The sequence below is a fragment of the Vigna unguiculata genome, chromosome 11 (assembly GCF_037176805.1).
Source record: "Vigna unguiculata cultivar grain cowpea cultivar isolate G323 ecotype 2 chromosome 11, ASM3717680v1, whole genome shotgun sequence".
Taxonomy (NCBI): Eukaryota; Viridiplantae; Streptophyta; class Magnoliopsida; order Fabales; family Fabaceae; genus Vigna; species Vigna unguiculata.
In genome coordinates this window covers 12561366-12575629 of record NC_140802.1, presented here as the reverse complement: position 1 = coordinate 12575629, position 14264 = coordinate 12561366, and the positions used below count along the sequence as shown (strand labels likewise).

At 36.8% G+C, this 14264-nt stretch overlaps 1 protein-coding gene across 1 annotated transcript; it reads right to left on the bottom strand.

Moving 5' to 3' along the window:
- Positions 1–13428: 13428 nt before the first annotated feature.
- Positions 13429–13977, bottom strand: LOC114170175 (uncharacterized). Its single transcript, XM_028055657.2, has one exon. It carries the CDS (start codon positions 13975–13977, stop codon positions 13429–13431), a length of 549 nt encoding a protein of 182 aa, XP_027911458.2.
- Positions 13978–14264: the final 287 nt, after the last annotated feature.

Genomic DNA, 14264 nt, shown 5'->3' with positions numbered 1-14264 from the left:
GTGTAGGTGGAATGGCGTTGATGATTCACGGTGGTATTGGGTTGGGGTTATATGTTGTTTCATTGTGAGGACGACTCTTGCCGATCTCTTCAATCTCTCTTCCCCTTCTCAAAGATGTTACTTTCCCTCTTTTGTAGTAATGTTTCCTTGTGTTGGTTTTTTCAATTTGATTCTCCTCTGTGTGGTTCATCATGAATTCCTGATGCCTATATTTCTTGAGCCATGTGAGAAGTGGAAAGGGGGGTTGCTTCCTGCAACATGGCTACCCTATCTCCTGTCCACCATAGACACCATCTTTCCATTGATCTATGCAATCTTCTCTCTCTTATTATTTTTTTTAATCTATTTTATTTTTTCTTAAATAATAAAAAGTAAAAAAGGAATATAAAGAAAATTGTAAATAAAATAAAAATAAATAAAATAAGATTAAATCGAAGAAAATAATAATAATAATAATATAAAATAAAATAAAACAAAACAAAATAAAATAAAAATAGAATAGAATAATAATAATAAAACAAAATAAAATAAAATAAAATATAAAATAAAATAAAAAATAGAATAGAATAATAATAATAAAAGTAAAGTAAAGTAAAATAAGGTGAAAAGAAAAAAAAACAAAATAAAAGTAAAATAAGATTATGAGGAAAAAAGTAAAATACATTATAACCCGGACAAAAATGGGTGTTGACAATTGTTTTTATTGTTTGGTTTGATTTGTTTTTTTTTTCTGTTCATGTATGGTTCAATTTGTATACTTTGTGTGTTGATTTAAAATGTAGGGCTAGAAATGGGGTTCGTTGTTGCTTTTCATCATATGGGTAGGTTCGAAAGGAATAGGGGATTGAAATACGTTAGGGGTGAAATTCATGTTGTTAAAGGGATTGATCCATATTTTTTGTCCTATTTTGAAACATTGGGCGTCGTTAAAGAGTTTAAATACGATGGTGATGTGAAACTTTGGTGGAAGGGTTCAAAACAAAAACTATTAAACAATATGAGATTGTTAAATGATGACAAGGAAGCACTAGTATTAGCTAACTTTGTATATGAGACTAATGAAGAGGTTGATATATATGTTCAGCATGTTGTTCACTTTTTTGGTGATGGTGGATTGGAGGAAGTGGTGGGTCAGGATGTTGTGTTGGGTGAGACAAAAGTTGTAGAAAGGAATCATAAATAGAAAGGTAAAAGCACATCTATAATTTTTTCAAATTTTTTTCTTCCAAAATATGCAATTGTGAATCTTTATTACATACCCAATTGATAAGGACACACACAAAGAACTCCAACTGGCAGTGGAGTTAGCAACGTTGCAGGACCATCAAACCAAAGCTCCACCAGTAGAAGGAGATCCACACCCATGGTTGCAGCAAACATGAACCAACGAGAAAGAGCACTAACAACACAAACAAGAAGCATGGCGACACAAGTCTTAGGGTCTCAAGCAAGTACTGGAACTCAAGGAATGTCATGCTCCAACCTAGCATGCTCGCACCGAAATTCCAATACCATTAGGCTCGCCTGGCGGAACCCCTTACGTTGTCAGGCACTAGCTCTCGGGTTTTGCTCCAAATTTCTCTTTTTGGCTTATCGCCTAGTGGTGCAGGTTGAACCATCAGTAGCCACACTAGTAACATACCAATTATTGGTTTTTCTCCTCTAACTCAGGTTCCAATGAACCCAATTTCCCAAACCACACAATCTAGAATATCAATACATATACTCTTTTACTTAAATGGGTTCAATTGTTTAATCACACAGCTCATACCTTAATTCAATACTCATCACTTATAAACAAGTACATTCATCATTCACATTTAAGTAACCATATTTATCCAACGGAACCTAACCAACACTTAGATTTAACCAATAATAAAACATACCTACAAACATTAAAATTCAGCAATTAATTCTTGCATATCATTACTCTAGACTCAAATTTCACCAACACAATGATTTTATCCCTCATATACTTATTCATAAGTTTATGTATGCATTCTCGCGTTGATATAGATTATACCAGCCATGTATGCATATAAGTTTATGCACTCATACATGAACGATGCAACTAAATTTAGACTTTACTCTATTGGTTTTTACACATAAGATTTATATATATATATATATATATATATATATATATATATATATATATATATATATATATATATATATATATATTCATACATCCATTCTAATTTAGGGTTCTACCGCATGGCGACTAACTTGTACCGCCAGGCAGTGCATCAGTTTCTAGGTTGAACCCAGATTCTTTTACACCTACGAGAACCCTCAAATTTTCCAACTCATTGATAATCGTGCAATTTCATGCAATATGGCATTTCATCATGTACTTAGTGTTCAAGCATATTCATTCCAAAAATACATGCATTAAAATCATTACAATTGCCATAGTTAAATCACATTCCCATTCCTCCCAAATCAAGGCAAACCCTCATACTCATGAAATCACCAATTCATCCATTTATCATACCCACAATGGTAAATCATACAATTTATATGCACACGTTAATTTAGATTAGATATATTCTCACAACACTAAAGCACGTCCTAAGAACCAAGCAAAATTCCAAAATTGGAAAACCCAGTTCACGTTGCCTGACGGTTCAACTTTGTCACAAGCCGGTTCATAACCAACCCAGAAAACAAGCACAAGATTCATGATTCGCCTGGCGGGCCTTTAATGCCGCCAGACGATTTATGGGAAAATTCCAGAACACCATAATTTCGCGAAAAAGAAAGAAGCATACATAAATCCATACATAACGCAATTATATAAAAACAATCAAGCACAAGCTTCAACTCCTCTAACCTAGATTTCCAGCATTAAAGCTCTTCTAGAGTTTCGTTTTGCTCCAAAAAGGTCACACCTTTGCCTCTACACTAGGGATGGCAACGGGTCAGGTCGGACATGGATAATGCTTACCCGCAACCCGACCCGCCAAAAAAAAATTCGCCTGCTACCCGCCCGTTTACCTGTCGGGTATCCGCTTAAAAAATATTCGCGGATATTCTTAAAACCCGCGGGTACCCGTGGATACTTGATACCCACAAATATTTTAAAAATATATATATTTTTATAAATTTTTTAGTATAAAATTATAAAAATAAAATATAAATTAAATTAAATTATAATTATAATTAAATTTGACATAATAAAATATACTGTTAATTTTAATTTTAATTAAATTTAACTTCATAAAATATAAATTAAATTTTAATTTCAATTTTTTACAGGTAATGGGTATCCGCGGGTACGGATAGTATGATACCCGCACCCGACCAGTTTATAAGTGAGTATTAAAATACCCGCTACCCGCGGGTATTAAATATTCGCGGGTACTAACTATCCATCATGGATTTTATTCGCAGATATCCGCGGGCATCTGCGGATATTAATATTATTCATATTGATGTTATTAGTATAAGTTCATTTTTTAATTATAAAAAAACGTTATTATACTAAATTCTTTAACTAAATAGATTTTTAATCTTTTAAAAATTTTATAATTTATAATTTATATTATTATTATTATTTTTAATGGTTAAATAAATATAATAACAATAATATTGTTATTCTAAACAGATTTGAAATAAATAAAAAAAATGTGCACGGATCATATACTATTATAATTATTTTGTAAAATTAATTAACTGCATCATATTATGATATGAATTTTATTTATTATATTTAAGACTGAATTTACGCTTCATTTCATTAATAATAACATTTACAACAATATAACCTAATTTTCATGATATTTTTTTATTTCATTTTTAGATTATTGTTATTATTATCAATTATAACTCTAATTATTATTATTATTATTATTATTATTATTATTATTATTATTATTATTATTATCAGCTCTAATTATAATAATAATTATTGTTAACTATAATTGTTGTTATCAACTATAATTATTATGACCAATATTACTACCAACTATAAGTATTATTATTATCATTATTAACTACAATTATTTATATTATTATATTACTATTATTATAATTATTACTACTATTATTATTAATTAGAACTATAATTATTATAATAGTTATTATTTTATTATTATTATTGTTGTTGTTGTTGTTGTTGTTGTTTTTATTATTATGGTTACATACACATTTTACTTTTACTTACTATCTATGAATCATGTTTCAATTACTTTACCCTTTTATTTGTTTTGTTGTTTATTCATCCTTACATTTGAATAATTATTTCAATTCAAAAAAATAGTTACTAAAATTAGTGAAATAATAAAACTGAAAAATAATTTTTTTATTTTAAATAATTATTTAAGTTTAAAATATAACAATTAAGAGGATAAATTTGAAAAAACAAAAAAGGAGACCAAAATTGTTTATCTCTTTATATATGTAGTTGTATTATTATTATTATTATTATTATTATTATTATTATTATTATTATTATTATTATTATTATCACTACAAGATATTATTATTATAATTATTATTATTATTATAGTTAAACACACATTTTACATTTATTTACTATGGGATCATATCTCAATTACTTGTACTTTTTCTTTATTTTGTTGTTCATTTTATTTTTATATTTGTGTAATTATTTGAATTAAAAATATAGTTACTAAAATTATTAAAATGATAAAATGGACAAATAGTTTTTATTATGAATAATTATTTTAATTTAACAAATAATAATTAAGAGGATAAAATTGTATAAATAAAAGAGGACACAACAAATGTATATCTCTTTACATATGTAGTTATTGTATTATTATTATTTTATCACTATGATATATTATCATAATGATATTATTATTATTATTATTATTATTATTATTATTATAGTTAGACACACATTTTAAATTAATTTATTACGGGATCGTATTTCAATTACTTATCATTTTTATTTGTTTTGTTGTTAATGTATATCTTTATATATAATTATAGATTATTATAGTTGACATTAGTCTTAGTGTTAGCATTAATATTAATATTTATAGCATAAATATTATTATTATTATTAGTATCATTATTATTTTTATTATTATTATTACTATTCATAATTGTGTTATTATTATAAGTGTGTTTTTTTTTAATTATAGAAAACGTTGTTATACTAAATACTTTTGTTAAATAGAATTTTAATCTTTTAAAATTTTTATAATTTATAATTTATATAATATTATTATTAGTATTTTTAATGGTTAAATAAATATAATAACAAATATATTATTATTTCAAAAAAAATTAAAATAAAAAATATATACACACTGATCATAGGCTATTATAATTATTTCGTAAAATCAATTAATTATATTATATTGTGATATCAATTCTATTTATTATATTTAAAACTGAAATTATTATTGCATCATTTAGATTTACTAATTACTTTAATAACAACATTTACAACAATATAACTTAATTTTCATAATATTTCATTACATAATACTTTCAATATTTTATTATTTTAATATAGGAATGACAACAAGACGGGGCAGAGACAAGTTTCACTATCTCATACTCATGATCCCCATGGAAAAATTCATCATCATCTCCATACCCAACCCAACGGGTATCAAACTTTTGTCTTATCCCCATCCTCACAAAGTAACGGGTATATAGTTGTACTCATACCCATACCAACTTTCTTATTGTTTTAATATTAATTAATTAATTATTATAAAATAATAAAAGATTATGACAAAGGAAACATAATATTATCAATTATTCAATATTAAGAGGAGGGTTATTTCTCTAATATCAAATATTTATAAAGAAATTATGTTATAATTGTATATATTTTAAATTAGAAAATAAAATAAAATTTTATGAGAACCAAAACTTCTGTTAAATTTGCAAACATTAATGAATTGTAGCTGATAAAATTTAATTTGTAAATAAATATAAAATGAAAACAAATATTCAGATTAAAATATATGTTAAATGTATCTTTACTTCAATTTTATTTTTTAAAATCTAATGAATCTCTTTTTTATATACTAAAAAAAGTTATAATAAATCACTTGACCCAAATAACGCAAAGAACAAATATTAAACTAATAATAATAAATTTTTAACATAAATATTGTATCTTTTGAACTTCAATATATGATGGGAGTGGTAAAAGAAAATTCATAAAAATTACATTAAATTTTATATTATAGTAAATAAAATTTATTTATACAATTATAGTGACAAAATCAAAGTATGATAATGAATTAAAATATAAAAGATAATTATACAAAATATATCAAAATAATATTTTACATTATGAAAATAAAAATATTAAAAAATTATCAAATGTGTGTCTTAGAAACAATTTGAGAGACCATTGAATGAAATCACACGAAGGAAAACAATTATATAATCAAGGATATGATAAAATGAAAAATACTTTAGAGATCTAAAAAAACTTTTTAAATATGAACATAACTGTTCCTGTAGAGAACAAATAAGATATGTTAGACACAAGTATTATCTTACTCTGGTCCGCCATCTCCTTAATAGGCTTCTTCCCGGTTGATACATGTCGCTCATGGGTATCTCGGTGTGATCAATTTGGACCCGAGAGGGGTTACCTGCAGGAGGGACTCTGAAGCTCATGTCAGCAAAATCTCTAATAAAGTCAAATATGGTGATTAGGGAAGTAATGAATGCGTACCTTTAATTCGTGGGGTCCATGCATATTTATAGATTATTAATTATGTCTGCCAACGTCATGGGTTGGGCCCTTGTTTGGGCTGTAGGTGGGCCTGGGCCATAGCCCAGGCCCTTAGTTTGGTTATTGTGGGCTTGATGAATCTTAGAAATGTTTTGATTTCGTTAAGTTTTCCATAGTGGCCGGTCTAGACCAGCTACTCTTTTAGAGGCTTAGGCCGCTATTATTCTTCTGTCGGCTTAGGTCGGTTACTTTATTTACTCCGCGTATATATGGTGATTGTTTATAATTATTATTTGGTTAGACCGGCTAGGTATGGTACACCAGTCCCCTAGCCTTTGCCGATATATATATAGCGGTGAAGAATGATAAGTGCTGACGTGTTAGTGAGGCCGGCTAGGTGTGGTACACCAGTCCCCCAGCCTTTAAGTGTGATGAACAGTGTTAAGACTAAAAGTGTAAAGAGGTTTGTGGTAGGTGAAGGGGTTTGTGGTAGGTGAAGGGGTGTCAGAAGTCTAATCTAAAGGGGTTTTGCGCCGTCATTTTTGATGCTTTATGACTTTTGGTATGCCTTGTGGCGATTAGAATGGGTTGTGACTTTTGGCGGGAAGGAGTTGTGACGTTTGGAATTCATGTCTATAAATGAAGATGTTGTTGGCAGTGTGCCCATATTGCTTCATTTGCAAAAAATCTGAGATCATTTACTTCATGTGCGTTAGAGTTGTCTGATATCTTCCTTATATCCTCCGTCATCCTAAAAAGAATAAGGTATGTCTAGTAGTAGTGATAGGGTTTCCTTGTCGAGTTCGAGTAGTGAGAGGTCTGGAGGGAGCGGGAGTAGTCGGGCGGATTATAGTGATAGGGAGGAATTAGGAAACATAGGGAGGATCCCCATGGAGAGGGTAGTTGAAGTTAGGGAAGATCCACCTGAGGAGTTGGCGGAAAGCAGCTGGCCGGCAAAGACTTGGTACGAGTGGGTAGCGGTAGATGTGCGAACACAACAGTCGCTATTTCGGTGGTCGTGGTTGCTGAAGTCGTGGCTAAACTGTACGCCAATCTTTGAGAAAGGTGCTCGAAAGGACATAGTGGTGCCAGAGAGGGTAATTGCTGTGGAATGTGTCTGCCATGGCCGATAAGGAGCTGTCGAGGAGTTCTTTTATATGTACATGTGTCACTTCTCACAACTACACATCCGGCTGTCGTTTGATGAATTCACCATGGGAGTGTTACGGCTGTTGAATGTTGCTCCCACCCAACTGCATCCGAATAGTTGGGCGTACTTGTATGCGTTTTGGTTGCTGTGTATGGCGTTGTATTTGCAACCGTCTCCGCGGACATTCCTTTATTTTTTGGTTACGAGGCCGAGAAGTTCGACGACGTGGTTGTCGCTCATAAGCCGGCCTGGTTTTAACAGATTGGATGCTTTTACCCAATCTTTTAAACACTTTAAAGATGGGTTCTTTAAGGTGGTGATAAAGCAAGCTGGTTGTTCACATTTTTATACTGTTGATGTCAATACTAAGTTCCCGTTTTTCTGGACCGGCAACCCTTGGAGGTATAAGGTGATTTCTAGGGAGGATTTGTCGGTGACCGACAAGGAGGTGGTGGATACGTGATGCTCTTTAGCGATAAGATGCCCACTAAGGGCTTAGTTAGGGTTTATAATTTGGTTCACCCGATTATAGATATTGAAGGTATCTTTCTGTAGTTTTGAGTGTTATTTTATGTTTGAGCATTCTGATGGTTGTATGTTGTGGGTTGCAGGACATATGGGAAAGAAGAACTTGACACTTTTCCAAGCATTGCGGAAGGAGAAGGCGGCGAAGGCTAGAGCTGCTGGGAGCACTAAGGTTCCCAACTTGCAAGAATCGTTAATAGACATGCATGTGCATGGTGGGACTAAGAGGAAGGCAGAGTTGTCGACTAGGCCCGACAAAGGAAATGACGTGAAGAAGGTGCAGACCGCCTTGATGGGGCCGAGATCGTCAAGCGGAGGGAAGGGACCAGAGGCTAGATTGATTGAGCTTCCAGAGACAACTGTGCGAAAGGATATCAAGATCAATATGCCGAAAACGCTGATCGATTCGATTGATAATATGGAGCTGAACACTTTGGTGAAGGCTATGGTCGAATTTAGCAGCAAAACGCTGATATTGAGTCGACGTGTTGGATCTTTATATCAGAGAGAGCTGAAGGAGGGGAGTCGGATGAAGGTTGAAAAATTACAAGAAAAGGTGGACAAGCATGCGGAGGAAAAAGAAGTCTGGAAGAAGGAGAAAGAGGAATGGGAAGAAGAAAGGAAGAGGTTGGGTACATGGAGAGTGCACTGCCTAGATTCAGAGGAAAAGTTGAAGGGCCGGATTGCAGACCTTGAGGCCGATTATGATGAGATGAAAGAGAAACATGACGGGTTGGAGGTGGAGATGGAGGATTTAAAGAGTTATATTATCTAGGAGCATATACACGACTTTTAGAAGGGTTTGCGGCAAACAGCCTTCTTCTATAAGAATGTTGATGGTAATGACGCGAGGTTTGATGTAAATAAGGATGTAGTTGATGGTGTGCTTGTGGATGAGGCAAAATCTAGTCCCGAGGGGGATGCGGGGAAGGGGGCGGAGGATGCGGATGCGAACGTTGATGGCGCGGCTGCGAAGGATGCTGACCAAGAGGCAACTTAGAACCGTTATTTTAATACTTCCAATTTGATATTGATTATAAGTTTGTAATAACCCGTACACTAATTACTTTTGTGCTAATGTGACGAATGCTTTGTGTATGCTATGTTGTTTGTTTGATATCGATAACTTGTGTTATAGCGGCGCGTTTGTGGTATGATATAATTGTAAGTGGGAGTTTGATGTATGTAGTGTTTGCTTTAGAGTGTTTAATTCGATAAAGAAGTGTTTTGGTTTGCGAATGCGATTTTACCTTAGAGGTGTTCGACCCAGGCCGCTTACTTGTGATAAGGGTGGAGAACTAAAACCGAATTAACATCAAGTTAAGGGTGTTCGACCCACGCCACTTACTTGTGATAAGGGTGGGGAGCTAAAAACGAATTAAGTTAAGGGTGTTCGACCCAGGCCGCTTACTTGTGATAAAGGTGGGGAACTAAAAACGAATTAACATCAAGTTAAGGGTGTTTGACCCATGCCGCTTACTTGTGATAAGGGTGGGGAACTAAAAACGAATTAACATCAAGTTAAGGGTGTTCGACCCATGCCGCTTACTTGTGATAAGGGTGGGAAACTAAAAACGAATTATCATCAAGTTAAGGGTGTTCGACCCAGGCCGCTTACTTGTGGTAAGGGTGGGGAACTAAAAACGAATTAACATCAAGTTAAGGGTGTTCGACCCAGGCCGCTTACTTGTGGTAAGGGTGGGGAACTAAAAGCGTGTTAGAAGTGAGGTAAGAAGTAGTCGTGAGGTGAAGAACCCTTTGTTTTATTCATGAAATTTGGGGTGCCTCGTTAAAACCTCCCTGGCCAAAACCCTCCTTAGGAAAAAAAGACCAGGTGAGGGAAAAGAGTACACCCAGGGTTACAAGTATGTGCTACAATACATGTCTTTAACTAAAGTAAAACTTGAGATGAGACACATTTCATGTATTGGGTATTTCTTCCCCCAATAATTGCTCAAGCCTATACGCTCCTCCTCCAGCATCTTCACGTATTCAGTATGAGTCGTCCCAATTGGCGGAGAACTTGTCATCCTTCTTTCTTGCACTGCTGGCCATTCTCCAAACTAAGTCCCCATTTGCGAACGATCTTGGGCATAGTTTGCATTATATTTTCTGGCCACTCACTGTTTGGCAGTTAAGTTGCGTATTTGGGCTTTTTCTCTTAACTCGGGCAGAAGGTCAAGGTGGTCATGTTTTGATGATTTTGGACTGGGTCGTATAGTTCTCGGCGCAAAGATGGTTCACCAATTTCAACGGGTATCATGGCGTCTACGCCGTATACTAGGCTGAATGGAGATTCGTTTGTTGCTGATTGAGGGGTACACCTGTAAGCCCATAACACTTCCACTGATTCTTCTGGCCATCGGCCCTTGGCGTTGTCCAACCGCTTACGCAGTTCTACTAGTATAACCTTGTTTGCAGCCTCGGCCTGTCCATTGGTCTGTGGGTGTTCAATAGAGCTGGTTACATGTTTGATGCCTATGCCAATATAGAATTTAGCAAGTTCTTTGTCTATAAATTGTCGACCGTTGTCGGTGATGATTATGTGTAGGATGCCATACCGATATATAATATCCTTCCAAACGAATTGTTGGACTTGTTGGGCTGTAATGGAGGCTAATGGTTTGGCCTCTATCCACTTGGTGAAGTAGTCGATGGCTACTATCAAGAACTTTACTTGACCTTTGCCGGGGGAGAAAGGGCCAAGGATGTCCATTCCCCACTTTTTGAAGGGCTACGGGGATAGTATAGAGTGGAGCTGCTCCTATTTCTGGTGGATAAGGTTGTCATGTTTCTGGCATGGTATGCATTTTTTGACGAAGTCATGGCAATCTGCCTCCATGGTCGGCCAGAAGTAACCGACGTCAAGGATTCTGGTAGTCATGGTGCGTGCGCCGGAATGATACCCGCATATGCCTTCATGTAACTCTTTAATGATGTACTGAGCTTGTTCTGCAGTGACACATTTGAGAAGTGGTTGGCCGTATCCGCGTTTGTATATGTCATCGCCTATCATCGTGTACCTGGCGACTTTAGTTATCCAAGTCCTGTCAGCGTCAGGTGGGGGGTTATCGGTTTGGAGGTATTGGATGTAAGGAGTTGTCCAATTGTCGGCTTGGTGTTGGGTTAGGGTATGGCAAGTATTTGTGATAGAGGGGGCAAACAATGTTTGCTGCAATAGTGATCGGTGACGACTTTTTAATTTGGTGCTGGCTAGTTTGGATAATATGTCGGCTCTAACGTTTTTGGATCTGGGAATGTGTTGGATGTAGACTTGTTCGAAGGCGAACTGGACGACTTTCTAGACCAGATGATAGTATTGTAGGAGGGTAGGGTCTTTTATTTGAAACTCGTCATTTAAATGGCCGACGGTAAGCTTGGAATTGGTTTTGCATGTTAGTGACTTGACACCAACCTCGCGGGCCAAGGATAAGCCGACAAGGATGGCTTCGTACTTGGCTTGGTTGTTAGACGTCTTGAAGGCGAAATGAAGGGATTTTTCGATGAGTATATCGTTGTGGCCTTCTAGTACAATGCCGACACCTACCCCCTTTGGGTTTGACGAACTATCAACATAAAGTGTCCATTGGTCCTCTTCAGGAGTTCGTTGGAGATTGTTGACAAAGTCTAGAAGGCATTGAGCTTTGATGGGGTCGTGAGGTTCGTAGCGGATGTTGAATTTGGATAACTCAACGACCCAGGACGACATCCGCCCCACAAGGTATGGTTTCTGCAATATCTTCTGGATCGGGTAGTTGATTTTGACGATAATGTTATTATTTTGGAAATACGAGCGAAGGTGTCGAGCTGCTTGTACCAGGGATAGGGCTAATTTTTCTACCATCTGGTACCTAGTTTCGGGGTCCTGCAGGGTTCTGCTGACGAAGTAAACAGGATGTTGGGTGCCGCCGACATCTTGAACTAGTGCGGCATTGACGGTGTGATCTGTGGCGGTGATGTAGACCAGTAAGGGTTGATGAGTATCCGATTTCTGGAGGATGGGTGGTGAGGTGAGGGTGGTTTTTAGCTTTTGAAAAACTTGTTCACAATCATCATTCCACATGAACTTGGCGGATTTTTTGAGCAGCTGAATGATGGGTTGGGTTTGTTCGGCTAGTTTGGGAAGGAAGCAGGAGATGGCAGTGAGGCGGCCTATGAGGCGTTGTACTTCTTTGACACTGGTGGGGCTTCGCATTTCAATGATCGCGTTGCACTTTTCAGGGTTAGCCTCTATGCCGTGCTGGGTTGACACCGAAAACGCATTTGTTAGGGTTGAGGCGGAGGTTGTACTGTTGTAACGTGGAAAAGACTGTTGATAGTTCCTGAGCGTGCTGGTGATGACTTTGGGATTTGACAACCATGTCGTCAACATATACTTCGACACATTTGCCCATTAAATGGCTGAAGACTTTGTCCATCAGTCGTTGGTAGGTTGCTCCCGCGTTTTTGAGACCAAATGGCATGACCTTGTAGAAGTAGTTGGCGTCGTCTATGATGAAGGCGGTTTTGTTCATGTCGGATGCGGCCATGGAAATTTTGTTATAACCGGAGTATGCATCAAGAAAACTGAGGACCTTGTTACCGGCTGCGCCGTCGGTCAATATTGGGTAAGAGATAGGCATCCCTAGGACAAGCTTTGTTAAGATCCGTGTAATCAACACACATCCACCACTTGCCATTGGCTTTCTTGACCAGGACCACGTTAGAGAGCCAAGTGGTGTAGTGGGCTTCTTCGATAAACCCCGTGTTTAGCAACTTATCGGCCTCGGCCTTGGCCGCTAGGCGTCGTTCTTCACCAAGTTTACGTTTTTTCTGAGAGACATACCGGGCCTCCTTGTAAATTGATAACTTGTGGAATGCCATGTGAGGGTCAACTCCAGGTAAGTCAGTAGCTGACCAAGCAAAGAGGTCCATGTTGCTGACAAGGGTGTGTGTTAGGATGTCACGTTGTTTAGATTCTAGCCCAGTACCGAGTTTGATGGTGCGGCCATTAGGGAGCTCTAGGGGGGGTGGTTTCTTCGACATGTTCGAGGAGGACATACCGGCCCACTCTGGGGTCTAGATCGTCACTAGATTAGGTGATCTCAGAGCTGGGTGGTCGCTCAATATGATTGGTTTGAAGGATGGGAAGCTGTGGGCGTAGGCTGGCCATGTAGCATTCGTGTGCAAGGCGTTGATTGCCATAAATGGTGAGGATGTCACCAGATGGGGAGGAGAACTTCATGGCCAGATGAGGTGTGGAAACAACAGCGCCAAGAGTGTTGAGTGAAGGGCAGCCGAGGAGGACATTATAAGATGTATGTGCGTCGACGATAAGGAAGCGAATGGGAATTGTCTTTGTTTGGGCGCCATCGCGGAAAACGATATGAAGGTCAATGTAGCCGCAGGTGGAAACTTTTTCCCCAGAAAAGCCATATATCGATTCATCGTATGGGACCATGGCGGTGTCTGAGAGTTGGAGTTTCTGGTACGTAGCCCAATAGAGGATGTCAACAGAGCTGCCTTGGTCGATGAGGACTTTTTTGACTGCGTAGTTTTCTATTTCAACGGTGATGACCATAGGGTCATCTTGCTGGTGATCAAGGCCTTGAAAATCATCGTCTGTAAAGGTTATGGGGGGCATGCGACGTCTGTGATGAGAATGGGTTATGTGGTTGATGGATTGGATATGGCGGAGGTGTCTCTTCCTGACAGATGAGGTGGATCCTCAACCAGCAAAACCACCAGAGATGGTGTTGATAATGCCGCGTAGAGGAGGGTCGACGGGGGTAACGTCGGTGCGAGCCGGTTGGGGGTCATGGTTTGCGGGTTGGTTTAGGCGTTTACCGTGGCGAGAGTCGCAGGGAGGGCATCGGTGGTCGGAACGAGGAGGGTGATGAGATCGGAAGGAGTTGTCATCTTTACGTACAA